At 37.7% G+C, this 22330-nt stretch overlaps 1 protein-coding gene across 4 annotated transcripts in view; it reads right to left on the minus strand.

Moving 5' to 3' along the window:
• Positions 1-6341: 6341 nt before the first annotated feature.
• VSTM2A (V-set and transmembrane domain containing 2A) overlaps positions 6342-22330 on the minus strand; it is a 29273-nt gene continuing 13284 nt past the window's right edge. Inside the window, exon 5 of one of the 4 annotated variants that reach the window (XM_039252372.1) lies at positions 6342-8578. In XM_039252372.1, the coding sequence (XP_039108303.1) occupies positions 8490-8578 (89 nt within the window). In that variant the 3' untranslated portion in view covers positions 6342-8489. Of the gene's footprint in view, positions 8704-8742; positions 8842-14054; positions 14114-22330 lie in introns of those variants that run through there. The other 3 variants (XM_039252373.1, XM_039252375.1, XM_039252376.1) reach the window with 3 other exon arrangements.

Consider the following 22330-nt stretch of genomic DNA (forward strand, 5'->3'; position numbering starts at 1 on the left):
CGGGCCCCGCGTCGGGCTCTGTGCTGACTGCCAGCTCAGAGCCTGGAGCCTGTTTCAGTCTGTGACTCCCTCTCTCTCTGACCCTCCCCTGCTCACGCTGTCTCTCTCTCTCCTAGAAATAAATAAAACATTTTAAAAAAATTTAAAAAAATAATAAAATGCTTCTAAAGCCATAGTTATATAATAAATATATGTGTGATAGTGGGTTTCTTTGTTTTGCTCCCCATTTCTGAGTATAAAGGAAAACTATTCAATTTTCCATAACTGAGTATGGTATTTGCTGTATAGTTTTAAAAATACCTGTTACCAGGGTGAGGAAGGACGTTTCAAGCTTTTAATAATGAATGGATGTAGAATGTCATCAGATGCCTTCCTGTCATCTACTGAGATATGTGCATACTTTTTTATTTTGTTAACGTTGTAGCAGGGACTGTTGTAATCCCTACGGAATGGGCCTCAGCACTTCCAATTTCCTTTGTTCAAGCAAATTTCTCACATGCCAATATCTACAGTTCTTTTCCTAAAGATTATCTTGGAAGCTGCAAAAGGCTATTTTGTTCATGCACAAGGCAGGCTTGTAGTACCTGGAAATGAACCCTTACCTTCCTCCCCACAGGGCCAGCCACCCTCAGCCAATGACATGCAGGAGTTGGCATTTTAATACACCCGCTTCTCCTTTGGATGGGGATAACTTTGAGGTGTGTTTTATACCAGGTGCTTAGCCAGTTGTCTGTAATGGTAGCTTTCCTGACAACACACTCTGTCTTTCTCTTCTGTCTTCTTTCCTTCTCTTTGACTCATGGTTCTTGAATCTCCCAATAAATCGATTAGACTCATATCCTCTTTTAGTGTCTGCTTCTGGGGACTAGAATCTAAGACCATTGAGAATCTCATTGTTGGCGTTTCCAACTGTGCATTCCTGAAATACACCATGTTTATTCTATGTGATATATACTGATGGATTTATTTTGTTATTTTGTGGTTGATTTTTGCACTTATATTCATGAGTTAGATTACCTGTAATTGTCCTTTCTCCCGCTGTTACTGTGAGGTTTTTTTTAGCAAGGTAATGTTGGTCTCATAAAGGGAGACAGAAAGCATGCTATATTTTTCCATTCCCTTGAGGTTTTTATGAAAACCTGGAATTCCTTCCTTGAATGGTTAAAGGTATACTTGAAGCTACTGTAGCTCTATAGTTTTTAGAGTTTGTCTTTCATCCTGCAGAGTGTGCATATATTATTAAGGCCTCTATGGCACTATTTTTTCCTGATCTCCAGATCTTATCAATATGGTGCCATCAATGTGATAGATCAATAGGATTTCTGAGAGGCTGGTGAGGAAAACTAAATTGTGGCTCCAATTGGAGCGTCAATGTAACTTTGAGGCAAGTTGGCAAAGGGGTACTTGCATCTCTGCTAAGCTAAACAAAACAATCCCTTTATTTATTTTAGCTGCATTAAGCAAAAATTACCTAACTTTTAACTGTAGGACAGGTGCTAAGAGTTCTGTTAATTTGTTCCAGTAAGTATCCATGTTTGAACCAGAAGCTACAATTGCACTCATCACCTAGTTACACAAATGATAACCTGGACTGAAGACTTTGTGTCTTTGGTAGTACCAAAGAAAGAGTAAATGCTTTAACCATGACTTTAATAGTGTCATTCTTTTTACTGCCATTGTTTCTTATTGACTATTTTGGTAAAGAGGAGAAATTCCAGAGTCCTTCAAAAACATGGATATTAGCTCACTAGGCAGGGAACCGATGTGGAGTTTTTCTTCTATTGCTCAAATTAGACATTTCAACTGTGTTTTTAGGAGCTGGAGAAGTAACCGCAGGTGGGTTGAATGGTCTCCATACCAATATGAGATAAGGGTAAATATTCTGTGAATAGCCTACCTCCTGCATTTTCCACTAGGCATGCCAGGGACCCCAGCATACAGTATTAGTCTTGAGTCATTGTCCAGTAACGCACCAGTTGGGAATGTGTCTCTTTCTTTGGTGCGCACTTACTCTCCAAGTGTCTCAATTCTTTTAGGGGGTGCTGAAAATAATATTCCCATAATTCACATGAAGTATTATTGTTGAGACCAGTGATCCATTTTATGAATCCGACTCTGGCGATGAGTTTGGATGAGGAGCGAGATTTAGTGCGGTGGTTCCAAACTCCATTTCCAAGAAAAGGTGATCACACGAATCAAGTGTGTCTTCCAGAAGGCTGCTCTTGTACTTCCTTCTTTCAAAACTTAGGTCAGACTTTCTGATTGCCTCTCTGCGGTTGCTGCTTATTACTGTCACCATACATGACTTTCTTCTTGTGATTAAATGCCACTATCCTAATGTCTTCCACCACTTCTCTGGTGACTGGGGACAGTCATGGGAGTAGACTTCAAATATGCTGGTGTGCTATCTCTCCAGTGTAGTTCTCAAAGCTTTGAAGAGGGAAATGTCTTCTGGAGGATCTTATCAGTTATAACTAGGGGTTAAGGATATCTCAAACACAGGAAATGGTTCAGATAATACTAAGCCTGAAAAAGAGATAGATACAAACCCAAAATAGAACAAAAAGACCATAGACATGCACAATAACTCTATTACTCCCTTCCCCTCAAGAGGAGTCATGCCACTTTGGTATAGGAAAAAAAAATGCATTTTTTCCCTTGCTGACTTCCTGGTTTTTAAAGACGTAGGAGTTTAGAACTCAACTAAATTACCATTTTATATTATATACTGCCGTTTAGTTATGCTTGTCATTTGTATTAAATTTTGGAATAAGAGTGCACCTGTGATTTTTTTCAGATTTTGGGGTTGTAAAATCAACCTAGTGTTCTATGACAAGTGTTAACAAAGAAAGAAACAGAACAAACTAGAAAACATTAGAGTGCATTGCACTGCATGCTCACAATAAGGGGAAGTACTATTTTGTGAAACTTTTGTTTCTTTTCATGTACAGTAAAATACAGCAAAATAGTCAATGACTCTTTAGATTTAACACAATTTCAAACCTTATATGGTGGACAGTTTATATGATGCCTATGTATTTTTAACATCATATTTGATTCATTTCTTGGAACATATAGGAGGTGAGCATCACTTTAAGAAGAGTAGATACATGTGATTTTTTTGAGCCTTAGCTACCTCAGGATGATTTTTGTTTATTTCTTTAATAACGGAAATATTACAACTAAGCATAAAGTTATTTTGTCACAGTATTTCGCCCACTGTCCTTTTTAATCCACTTTCTTCTGGGATTTGTATTGTGGAGGGCTCTATGATCCTATTTTTTGATTTTTTGGTTACTTTTTTTTCTGTGTACATGTAGAACTTCCCCCTCCCTCTACCTTTTTAATTACAATGTTACACCAGGTGTCTAGGAGTCTCTTTTATTTCAACCTGTCTGCACTTTCAGTTTATATACAAATGTTTTTACTTCAAATTACATTTGTAATTATTATAACTAGTTCAGTACTACACCAAGAGCAGTCCTGATTATCTCTCAAATTTTTTCTTTCTCCTCTCAACATTATCAAGTTGTAAATTAGCATTAAAATGTAGTTAAATTCTTTTATGCCTAATGCACCCCTGAACTCCCATATAAAAGTGGAACTTGACTATTGAGAGATTCAATTTTGGTCCCAAAGGAGTCTTGCTTACAAGCCAAACTGTATACAGTAAGAAGGCCAGACATAGCCTGTGTCTGGATCTCACATTGGAGAATAACAGCTCACATTGGAATTTTCTCAACTGTTCTCTTCCTCTGTCCTTGCTTCCTTTCTATGGCTCCTCCTTGCCTGATCTCACCTCCTGCTGATCTCCCCCCTTGCCTCTTTCTAGTGCCTGAGCCAGCCTGGATGGAATTTCCCTAAGGAGTTTTGTGCAAGTTGTTCCCTCTCCCTGGAAGCTTCCCCCAGATCCTCGCCTCATGTGCTTCTTGTCATTCAAGCTTAAATGCTGCCTCCTCTGAGCAGCCTCCCCTGATCACTTCCAGTCACACTCCTTTATATTGTCCTACTGGGTTTTCTCGTCAGAATTTATCACACTCTTATATTCCCTTGTTTTTGATTGTTTTCCTATCTCTCCCTAGAGGCAGGAAAGGACTTTATCCATTCCATAGCTGGAACCATGAAGTCTGTAACACTTCTTAAATGATAGATTGTCCCCTAATTAATGAGCAGTTCCAAAGTTAAAATTATTTGGGCTTCATATTCGAAATTATGTGCAAGTGTATTTTGTAGCTGCATAGTCTTAACTGTAAGATGCAATGATCACAGTTTATGAATTACCTCAGATTACATTCACCTTTGGCAATTACTTTTTCTCATAGGAACTACTACTAGGTTATAGTCAACATTTTGTTTTTTATATAAGATCAAAACCAAGACTGCTTATTTGAATGGTATTTGTGTATATCTTGTGAAATTATATTTTAAGTTCTTAGCTATGTCCTTAAAGAAAATCAGCCTACATCATCTCATATCTGTTATTCCATGCAGTATATGATAAATTCAAAGCAATCTTTTTTCTGGATTTAAAAATATATGTTTTTTATGTATATGTATATATGTGTACAAATACACACACACACACACACACACACACACCTACTATTCCCCTAAACATGTCTTGCTTTCAAGGACTTGAAGGTAAATTAGTTTAAAATAATAATCAGGTCCTTTTAGGTGATCAGAAACATTGAAGCATTCTTATTTGGGGCCAGCAAACCACTCTTTCAGAATCAATGAAAACAAGGGACCATATCCATAAAACAATACACATATATCACCTCAAGCCTGTCAGGGGGCTAAAATCTACAACACAAGAAACAACAGGTGTTGGTGAGGATTTAGAAAAAGGGGAAGCCTCTTACACTCTTGGTGGGAAAGCAAACTGTGCAGCCACTATGGCTTCCACAGCATGGAGGTCCCTCGATAAGTTAAAAATAGAATTACACACAGATTCAACAATTGAATTACCAGGTATTTACTCAAAGAATGCAAAAACACTAATTCAAAGGGATACTGCACTCTGATTTTATAGTCGTGCTATCTACAATAGCCAAATTATGGAAAGAGACCAAATGTCCATTGACTGATGAATGGATGAAAAAGAAATGGTATATATATGGAATACCACTCAGCCATCAAAAAGAATGAAACTTTGGGGCACCTAGGTGGCTCAGTCGGTTAAGCATTTGACTTCAGCTCAGGTCATGATCTCACAGTTTGTGGATTCGAGCCCTGCGTCAGGCTCTGTGCTGACAGCTCAGAGCATGGAGCCTGCTTCAGATTCTGTGTTTCCCTCTCTCTCTGACCCTCCCCTGCTCACACTGTCTCTCTCTCTCAGAAATAAATAATACATTAAAAAATTTTAAAAAAGAATGAAACTTTGCCATTTGCAACAACATGGATGGAGCTAGAATGTATTATGCTAAATGAAGTAAGTCTGTCATTGAAGGACAAATACCATATGATTTCACTCATATGTGGAATTTGAGAAACAAAATCAATGAGCAAAGGGGGAAAAAAGAGAGACAGAGAAAGAGAGAGGTAAAATAAGAATCAACTCTTAACTATGGAGAATGTACTGATGGGTGCCAGAGTGGAGGTAGGTGGGGGGATGGGGGAAACAGGTGATGGGGATTAAGGAGTGCACTTGTTGTGATGAACACCAGGTGATTTACGGAAGTGCTGAATCACTAAATTCTGTACCTGCAACTAATGGTACACCATATGTTAACTAACTGGAATTTAAAGGAAAGTTTAAAAGAAAACCAAATACACATATGCAAAAATATACATATAATTTTCATGGGTCCATAGACTCCACCCAGCTTGTTTACTAACTCAGAAGGCTCCTGCCTTCGATGATTTTTGTCACCTTCTTTTACCCTCAAGTGTATCATTTGTATTATGTCATTTGTAAGCTATCTGTAAGTCTTTAAGAAAGAACTAAAGAATTGGATTTGAAGTCAGATAAGCAATTTCAACTTTTTATGACCTCCTCTTCTGAAGAATGTTACATAACCTTAGAAGTCAAGGTTGAGAGAATCATATAACTTATTTTTCAACATATAACTTATCTTTCAATCTTCATTTCTAGAGTCATGGTTGCCTATGAGTAACAGTCCCAGAGCAATGCAAGGTGAAACCACTAGAGAGATTCTTTAATTTTTAAGACTTCTGTTCCAATATGTAAAGTTACACATTAACTTTCTGAGTTTGGAGATATAGGTAGTGTGTCATATTCTTTCTCACAGAGGCCAGTGAGTCAGACTCTTGGTAACGCAGTAACAATGAAGACTTCATTATTTTGGACGCTGACACAATGAATCTATTGAGAATTCTTCCCAAGCCAGCATATATCCTTTATTATGAGCGAGCATGGCAAACATCATTGATAACAGATGCACATCTGTCTTGCTTTAGAGTTAGCCAATCTCATGACCTGAACTTTGGGTAAAAAAATTACATGGTGGATTTTCCCAGCCTGACTGAATTAGAATCAGTATGCTAAATTACACTTGAATGTAGGTGATCTCAGAGGCCAGATAGACTCAAGTAATATTTATCTTACCATTAATTTATGCATTTGAAGTATTAAATTTTGAAAGAAAATAAATTTCTAGGTTAATAAAATAGCGCAATCAAGTCCTTTATTTATTTTTCTCATTAGACTGAAATAATAAACCAAATGGACAAGAAAAATGTCAATAAAAGTTTTCGCCTGAAACATTATTTCTCAAAGATAATGTTAAGATAATATGAAAATATGCACATTGCTTATAATTGAATTGCAGGAAAATCAATGCATTTACCTTTGAAAAGCAGAGGTATTCATTGCCTTCAAGCTTCAGTTTAGGACCATAGCCTGTGAGCTGCTGGTCCTACAGAGATGATCTTCTGGTTTTGTTATGAAAGGAAATGGAAGAATCTCTCTGGAAGGAAAACTCAGGTCATTTCTATCTCAACCTGTATCTATTCCATAGTGTGTATGGAACACAGTAGTAGTTCTGCCTATCATTCTTTGTCGGAGTAGAAAACAGTTTCCAAATGAAATAATCTGAATTATCATCAAGCCAGAAATGAGAAAGAAATATTTAAAATTGTAATTCACTTAACCAGTGAAAACTTGAACACATTATCTTCTTTAGTTGGAGATTTGAAGTCATCGTTTCCATATTATATTTAGCCAACAACCAGATTTTAATTTTTAATTAGGAGACATTAAACTATAATTAGCAGCAAATAACAGAATGACAAATCTACAAAAATTCATAAAGGTCAAAGGAAGCAGCATTTTTAGCCAAAGCAAGAAGTGTTCTTCCATGAATTTAGGGGATCATGGTGACCACTTCACCTTCTCCACATTTACCTCCAAGGCAAATTGTCTAGAAGCAACATTGCTTTTTGAAAACAATGATGATAATCATGTGGGAATAGCTGTCAAAACCAGAGAGTGTACATTCTTCAGAGTCAAGAGACCCTCAAACCTCAATAAACACCATATATAAAGGAACATAGCAAATTTCAACACAGCATACACACAACAAAATTAATTCATTTATCAGAGACCAATACAATTTTGAATATGCATTTTCCAGAAGGAAGCAGAGGGCAACAGAGCCACCTGCAGCTGTCAGACCTGTGGAAGTGAAACAATGCATTACAAAATTCGCACAATATATGAATTTTAAGTGAAAAACAAATGCGTTATCTAAAAAAAAGTTGGTTGGTGACCCAACATATAGATCTCTATATGTATATATTTATATATATAATGATAAAAATCAGCTTGCATGAAGGTCATAGTCTACCTACTTTGAAGTTATATCACACATACTATAAGCAATTTACATAATTTGTCAAGTTTGCATATACAGGAATTGCAAAATGAATGAAAATACATTGAAATATAGAACACTCAAAATGTATTTCTATAAACCTCCCAGGATTGACAGGGATCGGCCATAATCAGCACTTGCCACCATTGAACAAGAACTACAATCAAGAAAAAGGAGAAAAAAATCCAAGAAAAAAAGAAAATTAAAAAAAATCTTTCTTTTATCGTGTCTTATTTAAAATAGTGTTCCCCTTGTTGACACGCAGTGTTGATGATTTTGTGGTTGCCCCCAAACAGGGGTTTTGTTTGATGATAGCTTATGTTCTGTAGCTTTTTGATTTCTGTTTGCTTCCGGCAGATAACGTGTCTTTTAGTAGGAAATCAGTGGTATCCATAGGAAATATTTACTATATCCATGACGTTCGGGCCAACCCCTGAGCAGTCAGCAAGATGATGCTTTAAGCAGCCGAAAGAAAAGGGAAAAAAAAAAAAACCAAAAAAATAGATCTTGCTATTAGAAAATGTCCTATCACTTCACACTAATTTTCTTGAAATAAAAGATCAGTGATTCGCTCAAGAAAATGTTAGGAACAAAGCGTGTGATAGCCTCTTCGTTTATGCTTCCAGAAGCAGGCGCTCCTTGGGTAGGTAATTAGAGAACAGTGGGTGCAGAGTGGTGCTTGGAGTTTAGGGTCAACTTTGCTGTCCGCTCCGTAGATTTTACAGGCGATTTGCTCTTTGCTTTAAGAAGAGAAAGTGATATTGGAAAAAAGTCAGCACTTTAGATTAAAGCAAAGCACCCTTCACAAAGCCACAAACAAGAAGCAGGACAGAAAGTCCATGGCTTGTAGCTATCATCCTTGCACCTGCGGAAGAAGTTATAAGATATTCGCTCATCTTGAAGATTTCCAATGCTCCTTATTAGGCTGTTTTAAACACATACATATATATATTTAATTAGCTCGCCAGCTTGGCTCTGGTGCTCATGAATGTCTTGGCATGCACTGCAAACAACAACACATACAAAGTATTTCAGTCCCGGGAAGTTGGTCTTGTTTGTTTTGTCTGTTTTCAAACAATGCCATCCCATGGTTGGGAACACTGAGAGGAACAAATCCACATACTCTTCCCTCAAGGAATCCCTACAGTCATTAGGTTATTCCTCTATTGGTACCGAAAACACACGTGACCTGTTTTACTACTGCGTAAGCACAACACCACAGGAGTATAACGAACACTGGGAGCAGCAGGCTTCTGAAGGGCGGGGATGTGTTCCGGGATGGGTGCGTTAGGGGCGTTTTGTTCTAGAGAAAGCCCTTTCTCAGTGGTTTATCCTAGAGAGCTGAGGAAAAGTTGGTGCTATCAAGAGTTGGACATTTTTTAAAGAGCTTGGGGACAAGGTAAGGGGGGGAACTAAATTGCAATTTTGCATTTTCTTCTTCATGCATTTTATCCAGTAAGCTTCTGGCTAATTATGTATGAAATACCTTTATTTGTAAGCAGACAAAAATGTGATGAGGCTCAAAGTATTTTTCTTTCTTTCTTTCTTTTTTTTTTTTTTTTGGTCTTTGTTCTTCTTTTTTTAATTGGAGAAAGGTTGAAACAGTTTGAAGGGGTAAGGGTAGGGAAGAAATTCACTCTTTTGAATATTTCTGCTAAAGAATGTTCAGGTCCACTTTGGCAATGATAAAGATTGAGGCAAGAACACATGCTCTCAAAAGGTCACTGTAGAACAAATTTGGGGGGTTGTACAGTGGCCATTTAGTAGGCTAACATTACTGTTTTGTGCTTAGGTTACTTTGGTGCTGTCATCGATTTTCTTATTTGATAACTCGGTTATATATTTAACACAGTATCTCCTCACGGAACCCTAATGCCTGAAGACTGTGGGGTTAATGGTGAGTATCTGGAGAGTGCCCTCCTTCAGGCTGGAAGAAGGATCAAAAATGCAAAAGTGATAGTTTAGGTCACGGGCAGTTCTAAGCACAAAGATCGTGCAAGGGAAATATAGTCACTCTATGTAGAACCACTAGTGTCAGAGCTTTCAGAGCTTTCCAAAATTGGATATGCAATCTTGTTATTGTCTGAAGAGAAACTCTTTGACGAGAATTCACTTAATCAAAGAAAGAAAGAAAGAGAGAGAGAGAAAGGAGGGAGGGAGAAGGGAGGGAGGGAGGAAGGAAGGAAGGAGAAAGAAAGAAAGAAAGAAAGAAAGAAAGAAAGAAAGAAAGAAAGAAAGAAAGAAAGAAAGAAAGAAAGAAAGAAGGAAGGAAGGAAGGGAGGAAGGAAGGAAGGNGAGAAAGAAAGAAAGAAAGAAAGAAAGAAAGAAAGAAAGAAAGAAAGAAAGAAAGAAAGAAAGAAAGAAAGAAAGACGGAAGGAAGGAAGGGAGGAAGGAAGGAAGGGAGGAAGGAAGGAAGGAAGGAAGGAAGGAAGGAAGGAAGGAAGGAAGGGAGGAAGGGAGGAAGGGAGGAAGAAATGATTACATGGCTCCTTAAATAGTTAACTGCACTTGACCTGACACAAAGTATGTTGGATATTGAATAATGGTTTCACAAATGCTAAGAACAATAAAACTACGTAAAATGATCCACTCTTCCAAAAAGATATTTTGGGAAATAAGGGTTTCTGTTTCAGCATGGGCACTGCAGATTGGCTCACACCTGCTCAACTGGTGCATGTACTACGTTGCCCCTTTCTCAAATAATCAGCCCTTCGGAGGAGATGTCCCAGCCCACCATTCCCAAAAAGATATGAAGGGAACAGCTACTTCATTTTGACTCAACATTCCCAACCATACTCTGTCCAGCATGTGCAAGTTAAAACAAGATTTACACAAGTAGTGGAATTGGAATGAAACTCAGTTGCATACCATCAAGAGTAGTTTAAGGCTACTAAAATTTTGAACTGCCATCAGATATGCAATACGTCACTGTAACATAGTACTGTTTTCATCATGTGTTTGTTTTTCGGCTCGTAATCATTCATCTGCTCTAGGTACATGCATTTCCTAGCGTATTTTTACTAAATGAAATGTATTGCTGTCAGGCCAATTATAAAACTTTTTTCCCCCCTGAACATTAGATTCTACAGCAATTTTATCATCAAATCACTGATTGATTTTCTCTTCTTTCTGTGTTACATCTTGAATGAAGAGATATGTACTCCTTTATCTTTGTAAACCCAGGGCTCTTAAATGCTGCCATTTGTCCTGTGTAATTTTAACAAGTAATCATCATAGTCCTTTCCATTCAGATGTACACTATTCTGAGTGTACATTATTGTCAAACAAGGTTGCTCTTTTCTATAGAGTGTTAATTTTATTGTTGTTGTTGTTTTGTAAAAAGCAAACTTCAGCCGCTCATCATGCTTTATTCTTATCTTCACTGATGGAAACATTTTACTTTTGTGGAATAATGAGAGCCTGGGCTACAGTCAGGAGCCCTGAGTTCTAATTTCCTCTGCTCCCTCTCATTTCTAAAATCCCAAACAAGATGAATACTTGTTCTACTTTTTTGAAATTGAGCATAATAACTGTTTGTGTATTATTATTATTCATATTAGTATGACATTGTGTTAGATCACCTATTTTGCTTTCTTTGCTTTCTTATGCTTTATGCCCTGAAGCAGGTTAACTTGCTATTTCCTCAGACCACCAAGAATTTAAGCAACTCTTCCTGTCAAAACACCTGCATCCACTTTGTGGGTTCACGTCAGCTAGTTGTTATCTCCTTCCCCTTTGAACTTCATAGTGTATTGGCTTGGTCTCTCTGATGGCCTTAACATGGTTTACATTGACTCGTGTAAGAATAATTCATTATATTCACGTCTTATCTCAAGGATTACATTGCAAGCTCATTAAAGGCAAGGGGCAAAACTTTAGCAATTTTTTATGACTCTCACTGTCTGATGCAATGACTTGAACGTTTTAAAATTTTTGCGTCTGACACAAATTACCCTGTAAAGAAGAGAGATACTATTACATAAATTGTGCAAAGAAAATGCACGGGAGAGCATGCCCAGATGAAGAGAAGGCTCATAGAACCTAAAGATTTCTCTCTGACTCAGAATGCCATTTCATAATGTCCTTTCACTTCTCTTTAATAATGACCACTTTCTGTTGTTTTTATGCTTAAAGATTTTCATAGTGCTCTCTCAGGTGTAATTCCCCATGCCTTTGTAAGACAGGAAAGATATTTTCTCCATTTTTGCAAATGGAAAAGTCTAAGAAATCTTCTCAGAAGTCTAAGGAGTGCAGAAACCTAGCTCCCAATTTTCAGCTTTTTTTTATACCTCAGGAGATACCCAGTGTCGCATCACCTTCACTGAGATGTGGACAAAGCGAGCGTTTCTCAACGGGCTGATTGTGACAAATGAGAGTTTGGCTGAGGAGAAATAGGAAGAGAGGAAAAAAGAAAGGAAAAAAAAAGAAAAAGCTTCAAATATTTTATCTTTACCGTAATTGTTATTTCAAAGAGGAACAAAAAAATCCATCTATTGTTTTAAAAACAAAACAAAATTAAAAAACAACAGGGCAGAGTAGCGAGACCTTGGCATTCTCTGCAGTCCGCTAGAGATGGTGTGCCGTTCTGCTATCTCGTGAGAGCCACTGTCCGGTTCAGCTCAGGCCTGCATCTTCCTGCCTCATTTAACTGGCTACAACTTCCCAGACCGCAAAGTGTGCCTTGCCCCTCTCATGTGTCTGCCAGATGGAAGAACTTAGCTCCCCGTTAGCACCTTCCTTTTTAAACTATTCCATCTGTACTGACGTTTCTTCCCTGCACCCTCAGTCAGAAGGCTGGAAGGCATTGGACATATTTAACCATTGCTCTTCCTGTTCACATCAATTCCCAAAATGACTACAATGCATTGGGCATCGACTATGTGTCAGGGAATTTGCATACATTGCCTTAGTTCACCCTCTAGGCAGTTCTGTATAGTAAACAGATCAAGAAAATGTAACTCAGCGACATGGAATAACTCACCGTAAGTTACACGGATGATAGGTAGTAAAGTACAGAAGTGAAGGAACAGTGAGGCAAATGAGATCAACTTAGGACAGAGGTGCCTGAGTGGCTCCGTTGGTTAAGCGTCTGACTCTGGATTTCGGCTCGGGTCATGATCTCACGGTGGTCTGTGGGATCAAGCCCCAACTCGGGCTCTGTGGTGACAGCATAGAACCTGCATGGGATTCTCTCTCTCTGCCCCTCCCCTGTGCATGTGCATGCATGCATATACACTCTCTCTCTCTTTAAATAAATAAACATTAAAACAAACAAACAAAAAGGACTGAGAGCTTGGATGGCTCAGCTGACTTCAGCTCAGGTCATGATCTCCCAGTTCATGGGTTCGAGCCCCACATTGGGCTCGGTGCTGACAGCTCGGAGCCTAGAGCCTGCTTCGGATTCTGCGTCTCCCTCTCTCTCTGCCCCTCCCCCACTCATGCTCTGTCTCTCTCTCAAAAACAAAATAAAACATTAAAAAAAATTTTTTTAAAAAGGACACTCTGTTTTCCAGAAATTCCCTGAGGCCGGCAACCTTGCCCCATTGTCTCCACATCTGTTAAATCAAGATGTGAAGCTATTATTTGAGTACACACTAATCTTTTCAGAGAAAATGCACTAACCATAACATACTGCAAAGAAAAAAAAAACTGATCTAAAGTTTCTTTTCTCCAACTCTGAACTGATAAATATTGGATACAAAACCATCATCTGACTTTAATAACAAGTCGTTTGTTTTCCTCCTTACAGCGTACTAACCGCCATATGATATAATATTTTAACCTTCTCATTTTACAGACTTTTAGAGCTTCCGGGTCATCCAAATTAATGTAAATATTTGAGTAAAAGGTGACTCCAAAATCATTCTTATATGCCCTCCTCTAAGAACTTCTTTTTTCCAAGGGTTTTAATTTAATTCGATAGCCTAGGACCAAAAACGTTAAGTTGATTCTCAAAGTGCCACCACTGGTTACTGACAGGGACAGAAAGACCACGGGAGCTCTCGTCTACCAGGAAAAAGCATTGGAAGAGGAGATGGGTATTGAATTCAAAGAACCAGGTGGAGCACTTAGAAAACAGTATGGACAATTTATTCCATCTTACTTTTACCGGCTCTACAAATATCCACTTTTTCTTGGCCATGAATATTTTCTGATGGATTAATTTCTTATGTGAGTACTTCTCATTGGTTTAGATATGAAGAACAATCACAATTCAGGGCATCTGTCTATCAATTTGGGCATAATTCTCTTCTTTTTCTTGTTTGAGTATCCACTGGAATTAAAAGGAACAAGAAAGGAGAAAGGAAACAATTTCTCTCCTGCTGGGTGGCTTCTCGGTCTTACTCCAGAGCCTTTATTTTGTAAAGGTGAACATTAGCAAGGTTTATCATCTGAACAAACCTAAAAATGAAAACAGTCCAATAAAAAAAGAAGCAATCATCAAATACTTTTTTTTTTTTTTTTGGTCTGTAAGGAGGCCAGGTTTATAAAGAATGAGTGTCCATTACAGCTCTCAGAACAGACAGACCCTTTGACATACTTCTCTTATATTACAAATTCCAGCTTTAAGAAATGAAAATAGCTGTGTGAGAAAATTTGGGCTTGCTTTTAATGTAATTTTTATTCAGGTTTGCACATACTAAATCACTAGTTAAGGGGAAAGGTCAATTAATAGGATGATTTTATCCTATAATTTTTTGAAAAAGATATCTTTTTATTAGAATTCTTACAGACCCAGTGCCAATTTCTTCCAGAAATCCTTTTTTTTTTTTTTTTAAAGAAATGTGCTTCATTTTGACCCAGAACATAAATTGCCTGTTTTATTCTGCCCCAGCATGTTGGCAGGGCAGCTGTTTAAATTTCCTTTCTTGCTTTCCTTTCATCAGCAAATTGTTCTAGTCCTGAGGCCTCTTATTGGAGCCGAGGGGGAAAAAAAGTGCATTTGCCCACGTACACAAGATCTAACTGACAAGATGATACGCCATTCACCACAGAATTTTCCAGAACGTGGCTGTGGCAGGACTTCAGGATTTCTACCTTCTACAGTGACTCGAGAAGGACCATACAGTGATGGTGTCTTCCACCTGCTAAAGCCATAGTGCATCTCAAAACAACTCACTTTCACTGTAACTCATTCATGCGAGTAAGACTGACTTTAGTGGAGACAGAATGATGATTGGCATGGCAGCAGCTAATATTTCTTGAACATTTGTTATTTCTTGGCCTCTGCTTGTGATCCTATGAAGTTATGATAACCTTTTGCTGATTAAGGCCCTGAAGCTGTGTGCTAGGGCTTACCCAACCAGTGGGTGGTGCCGTTGACCTTCAAAACCCGTTCTGTTTCACTTCAAAAGCTAATTTGCATCATCATTTCCTCCGGTGATTCTTCATGCCTGAAAACTCTAGACTCTCAAGTCTGCCTATTAGAGATATTTGGAAATATGAGCTGCTTTGACAAAATGGAATGGGGAACAATATAAATTAGTGGAAAACAACATGTTTTCAGAGTGAAGTTTTTAAGACATTTAATAACCCTTTTAATGCATGAATAAGAATGATTTATTATAAGCAATACTTTCACCAGTATGTAAATAAACGCTGCGGCGAGACTTGCAACTCTTTACCCACGGAGTTTAAATATGCTTCCTGCATGTGTTTTCCTTATTAATCAGCATATTCTTTATGCATAATGCAAAGGTAGATATTCATCCACGTCTTGTTGGAATGATCACAGATTCCGTTAGGACTGCGCACACATGTGGTTTTGTGGCACTGACAGTATTGCTGAACCACGTCGCATTTCTCAAAGAACTTAAATAAGCACATGTAATAGAGGGAATTATGAAGACAACCGGGACCCCTGTGGAATGGCTTTGTGTCAGGGTAGGCTGGGACCGTCTGCCCTGAGTGAGGGAGCCAATACAAAGAGCACACAGGGGCACCTGGGAGGCTCAATCAGTTAAATATCTGACTCTTCATTTTGGCTCAGGTCATGATCTCATGGTTCGTTAGATCGAGCCCGGCATGGGGCTCCATGCTGACGTAGCAGAGCCTGCTTGGGATCCTCTCTCTCCCTCTCTCTACTCCTCCCCTTTCTCTCTCCCCCTCTCTCTACCCCTCCCCAGCTTGCACTCTCTCTTTCTCTCTCTCTCTCTAAATAAATAAACAAATATTAAAAAAAAAAAAAGAGTGCACCACAGCTAGAATTATTGAGTACTGGGAGAAGAGGTAAGCAAGCAGTATTTTCAGATTTGAGCAATCACTCAGTAATTGGTGAAATAGAGAATTTCTCTTTCCATCTACACTCACTGCATTTTGTTATGGATCACTCCTCCCCTAACATCACCAGAGAAAAGTTTCTCATTAAAGAAACACATCTCATACTCTTAGAGAAATGGCAACTGAGGCACTCAGAGTGAAACAGAAGTCAAGGAAAGAGAAGGGAAGAAAAATACCTGTGGAGATGTGATTTCAGTTTTCACTTATCTTCTATAAATGGAAAGGTAAAGATTTCAGCATAATTTATACAGTAATCGGCCTACATTTAAAAATCAACTTTGGGGCGCCTGGGTGGCTCGGTTGGTTAGTGTCTGACTCTTGGTTTAGGCTCAGGTCGTGATCCCACAGTTTGTTCGTTCAAGCCCCATGCTGGGCTCTGTGCCAATGGCATGGAGCCTGCTTGGGATTCTGTCTCCCTCTCTGTCCCTCCCCTGCTTCCTCTCTCTCTCTCTCTCTCTCTCAAAAATAAATAAATAAACATTTGGGAAAAAATCCATTTTATTTGTACAGCAATGTTTGCTTTTGAGGAAAAATTTATTTGAGGAACTAATGCCAATTGGATGTAGAAAAACATCAATTACATAGCTACATACCTCTTTTAACATTTTCTTATGTTAAAAGAGGTGTGTTTTTAATGTTTTGAGACTTTACCCATACATTTTCCAAATCTGAGCCAATGGTTTTATCCTTTTCTTTAATGCAGCTATTTCAAAATTATCTACATTAGAATGTTTTACAAATTATCCTCAGAATAGAAATGACCTTAGCCAGCAGAATTAAGTAATTAACAGAGATAGTTAAAGCAAGATTTGTTTTTAAATCCATATCCCCTTTATCAAGGCATGTGCATACAAGAAAAATATGTAGTTGCCAGGACTGCTCATCAAATGTGCTAAACACAATTTGTTATTAAATATAATTTTAAGTACATCCATATTGTTGTCATGGTATGTAATGAAGAAATGTCCAAGTGTATTTTCTAATATTCTCTCTCCATTAATACACAAATGGCCTGAGGTTATTTTCCTATAGATGGACTGAATTACATAAAAAATCATGTATCTTGGGGCACCTGGGTGGCTCAGTTGCTTAAGTGTCAGACTTTGGCTTAGGTTATGATCTCGCAGTTCATGGTTTGGAGCCCAGCGTCAGGCTCTGTGCTGATGGCTCAGAGCCTGGAGCCTGTTTCAGATTCTGTATCTCCCTCTCTCTGACCCTCTCCCACTCCCACCCTCTTTCTCAAAAATAAATAAACATTTTTAAAAAAGAAACCATGTATCTTCTCAGCAGTGGTATTATCCTAAGTGGTATTTTTTTTAACTTTTTAATGTTATATTTATATAAGTGGTTTGTACTATACATAAACCATAATATTCAATCCTTAAACATTTATTTAACTCTTATTACATGCTAAATACAATAATTAGACACAGCATTAACCCCAAAAATATCTAGACATAGTTCATATTTTCAGAATATGTATCCTTTCAGATTGTTTGGAACTGAGTTTTTACATTCTAAAGGTTGGTTTTTTTTTTTCCTATTTAGTAGTTGTGATCCTACTCTTTGCTTCCTACATGGAGCATTTTCCAAATTAACCATTTATAATGCTAAGAAAGTGAGAAAATTACTAAATTTATTTAATCAGAAAAATCAAAACTCAACTATGTTCCAAATGGCTGAAGAAGACGCTGATAAAGATGTGTCTAAAACATTTAATAAGAAAAAAAGCAGTCCCATAATAGATCTCCTCCTTGCACAATGCTTACGACCTTTCTACTTTAAAATACAGAGCGACTACATTACTGGATCTTTATTAAAGTACTTTTGTCTGTGACGTTAATAAAATTGCTTCATGTAATTTCTGGCATTTTACTTTTTCAATAGCTCCATGGTTCTCAGCTTCACGGAATAGGGAATCCTAACTCCTAGTTTTACAATTTGCTTTAATTCAGACACCAAGAGTTTAACCTATTTTGGGGTTGTTTTATGCATATAGGATTCTAAATTCACACAAAAATGCTCTCTCAGACTTTTTAAAAGACATATTAAATAAAACATAATTATCATTTATAAATCCTCCAGGGTACTAATTTTCCTTGACAGCCCCAATGACTGCGCCATTGCTCACCCCTCTGAACTCCCTCTGAATCGGGGACTGAATGAGTCATACTACTGAGAGGAAAAATGATTGCATGATATTTAATTTATGGACTTTATATCTGTTTGATTGGTTTAATCAAAATGAGTTTATCAAGATCACATTCATTAGGTTCAGAAAAACAGAAAAAAAATAATTTGATGGTCAGATTATCCATCCAGCTCGCAGGAAATAATATGCAGTGTTCTTAACTTTGATGCTACTAGAATTTCCGAGTACACCACTTCCATGCTAGGACTTCTAACATATGTGTGCACACACGTGTGCATGTATGTATAAATATGTGCATGTATACATACATGTATGTGTGTATATGTTTTTAATTTGTCATGACCTCCACAATAGCACATCGTTATTCTATCTTGCCTTTTTTTGTTTAATATACTTTATTTGTTTGTTTGTTTTCTCTGTCATGAGCTGTCTGACACTGGACTATCTTTAAATCTGGGAAATTTTATTTATTATTATTTTTAATTTTTTTAAACATTTATTCATTTTTGAGAGTGAGAGAGACAGAGCGTGATCAGGGAAGGGGCAGAGAGAGAGAGAGACACAGAATCTGAAGCAGGCTCTAGGCTTTGAGCTGCCAGCACAGAGCCTGACGCAAGGCTTGAGCTCATGGACTGAGACATCATGATCTGAGCTGAAGTCAGACGCTTAAGAGAGTAAGCCACCCAGATGCCCCAAAATCTGGGAAATTTTAAATACTGTGTTTTTTTCCCAATATAACAAAATTAATAAACTATCACTGTATAAATGTTAATTATACACATGAAATAATCAAGCAATTAAAAATCATAACATCTTGGGGCACCTGGGTGGCTCAGTCAGTTAAATGTCCAACTTCCGGACAGGTCATGATCTCACAGTTCATGGGTTCATGGTTTTGAGCCCTGAGTCGGGTTCTGTGATGAAAGCTCGGAGCCTGGACCCTGCTTCAGATTCTGTGTCTCTCTCTCCCTCTCTGCCCCTCCCCTGCTCACAGTCTCTCTCTCTCTCTCAAAAATAAACATTAAAAAAATCATAACATCTTGGGGCGCCTGGGTGGCTTAGTCGGTTAAGCGTCCAACTTTCGCTTAGATCATGATCTCGCGGTTCATGGGTTCGAGCCCCGCGTCGGGCTCTGTGCTGACTGCCAGCTCAGAGCCTGGAGCCTGTTTCAGTCTGTTAACTCCCTCTCTGTCTGACCCTCCCCTGCTCGCGCTGTCTCTCTCTCTCTCCTAGAAATAAATTAAAAATATATATATATTTAAAAAAAATCATAACATCTTGACTTCTGGTGTACATTTTCATAAATTTCTTATCATTTTTCTATGCAAGTATCTCAGATTGATTTAAAGTTTTATAGTCTATATTTTTTACTTTATTATTCTGTACCCTGTATTTTTCATATTATATTATGTATTGAATTAATCTAGTTTCATTAAAACTTGACTTTAGAAGCTGCATAATAGTCACTGTATGGTTTTAACATTTTAACACATTCATTAAGGAACTGCCTTACTCTTGGTCATTTGGGTATTCCCAGTTTAGGGAAGACCTCTGTAATAAGCATGGGTCTGGGCCTGTTTCACCACTGATCTTTCTGGAAGCTCCTCCTAGGAATATTACTTCAAGCACAAGTGGGCCACAAGATCTAAAGACCTGTGACTGATCTTTCCGAATAAATTTTCCTCAAGAAGGAAAGTACCAATTCACCATGCAAGTAATCATATATCAAAATGCTTGAGTCACTGTAACCTTGATGATACAGGCTGATTCTAAAAACCTTTGCCAAGATTATATGTGTCAAGTTTGGAAAAAAGACTAGGGTTTTGACTGAGACTGCATCGAGTCTACAAACACTTTTGAAAAACATAAAAATTTTTTAAAATTGTGATTGTCCACCCAAAGACATCACGTATTTATTCATTTATTCAAACCTAAAATCTCTGAACAGACTATTCTAATGGGTTTCATATTTAGAATGCTTGTTATTGTCTTTAAAAAGAAAACTAGATATTTTATATCTTTTGTTGTTACTGTTGAGAATTATTATGATGTCGCAAACATTTCTATTTGGTATTGCTGTCAAATAGAGGATTGGTTTGAGGGTATTTTGCTATCTCTAAGCCATTTGGAATGGAGTACATAATCACAGCATATGTAAAACTAACATTATTTTTTTCTCTTCCAAAGTATTAGATACACATATTACCTTGTCTGCAGCATTGCTTTTTACTTACATTTGACTTAACTAAACACGTGTTTTTTGTTTTTTTGTTTTATTTTTTCACATTTTTTTTTTCTATTTCTAGGAGAGAGAGAGAGAGAGCGTGAGCAGGGGAGGGTCAGAGAGAGAGGGAGTCACAGACTGAAACAGGCTCCAGGCTCTGAGCTGGCAGTCAGCACAGAGCCCGACGCGGGGCCCGAACCCATGAACCACGAGATCATGATCTAAGCGAAAGTCGGATGCTTAACTGACTAAGCCACCCAGGCGCCCCTTTTTTTAAAACATTTTAAAAAATGTTTTATTTTTTTTTTTTTGAGAAAAAGAGAGGGAGACAGCGTGAGCAGGGGAGGGTCAAAGAAAGAGGGAGACACAGAATCCGAAGACAGGCTCCAGGCTCTGAGCTGTCAGCACAGAGCCCAACGCAGGGCTCGAACCCACGAACCGTGAGATCATGACCTGAGCCAAAGTTGAACGCTCAACTGACTGAGCCACCCAGGCGCCCCAAAACACATGTTTTAAATTACTTATAGTAAAATGTTATTTTCACTTGTCTATTTTGTAACTTTAAACCTTCAGAGCCTCAGGTGTCTGATTTTATGCTAATCTTCCTATATCTGATTTTTCTTTTCTGCTTTGCTCTGTAATTAATTTGACTTCATTTGGATGTATATCATAAATTATCACAATGTTTCCTTTTATCGCTTACTAATTAATTAATGCCTTTCTTAATTCTTGTATTTTTTAGTTCATCGGATATGATATTATTTTATGTAATTTTAGAGCTTCCTAGGCTTTTTATTTTCTTTCAGCTCTATTCATATTTATGTTCCTTTACTACCTTTTTATTCATAGTTATTTAATAATATGCTTTAATATCTGGTAGGTAAAGAAAGAGGAACCAACCACTACCAGGTTTACTCTAATAGATCGTTAAAATACACCAGGTCACTTACTGCTGGAATTGGCCCTTAGGGCATATGTGTTAATAGCTCAGTTTCATAAATAATGACTGCTGAGGTTCAGAGATATTTTGTACACAGCTCACTCAACAAACAACCTGGGGTTTATTGGTTTATCTAAATCCATTTTATTTTTTTTTCTCTTTTTAAAGCTTTTACCTAGTCTCACTTGTTTGTTTTCAGATGTGTCTATAATTATTTTATGATTTTAAACATTCCGAGGGTCATTTCTGGAAAGCTTGAAATTAATTAAGAGAGTAGCCAGGGTATATAACTGTGGTTTCCAAATACGTGTTGTATATTCAGGCCACACAGTTCAAATTCTTAACAATCCTTTGGAGTTTTATTATGCTTTACAGTAAGGATCTAGTTACAACCTTGGGCAAGGCAGCTTGTGGTCAATATACGTAGTATGGTTGTCTAGGGGGAAATTTATCATGAATTAGTGGCATTGTGACAGAAGTGAAAAAAGAAGTCCTGAAGTTATACACAACAAAACATAAGCCAGGAATGAAAACTCAGTCTACTTTCTTTAATTCATCACCTACACACACTCAATACACACACTCCACCGCAGCAGAGCCAGGTGGTGTAGACCACTGACTCTCAGGACTTCATTGCTCCTAATAATAATCATAATAAAAAAGCACATGCAACAATAGACCTATTCATACAACAACTAGTTATCATTCATTGAGAGCTTGATTAATGCCAAGCTCTCTCTGTATCTACTTTCATTTAATCCTCAAAACTCGGTTGAGGGTTATACCATAGTTTCCGTTTAATAAATGAGAATATGAAGACATGTCCAGCTATGAGTGATGGAGATGAGGAGATGGGAACCGAAGTGCCTACTGCCCCTGCTGGTGACAGCCAGGG

The sequence above is a fragment of the Hyaena hyaena genome, unplaced genomic scaffold (genome assembly GCF_003009895.1).
Source record: "Hyaena hyaena isolate Hyena2069 unplaced genomic scaffold, ASM300989v1 scaffold_420, whole genome shotgun sequence".
NCBI classification, from domain to species: domain Eukaryota; kingdom Metazoa; phylum Chordata; class Mammalia; order Carnivora; family Hyaenidae; genus Hyaena; species Hyaena hyaena.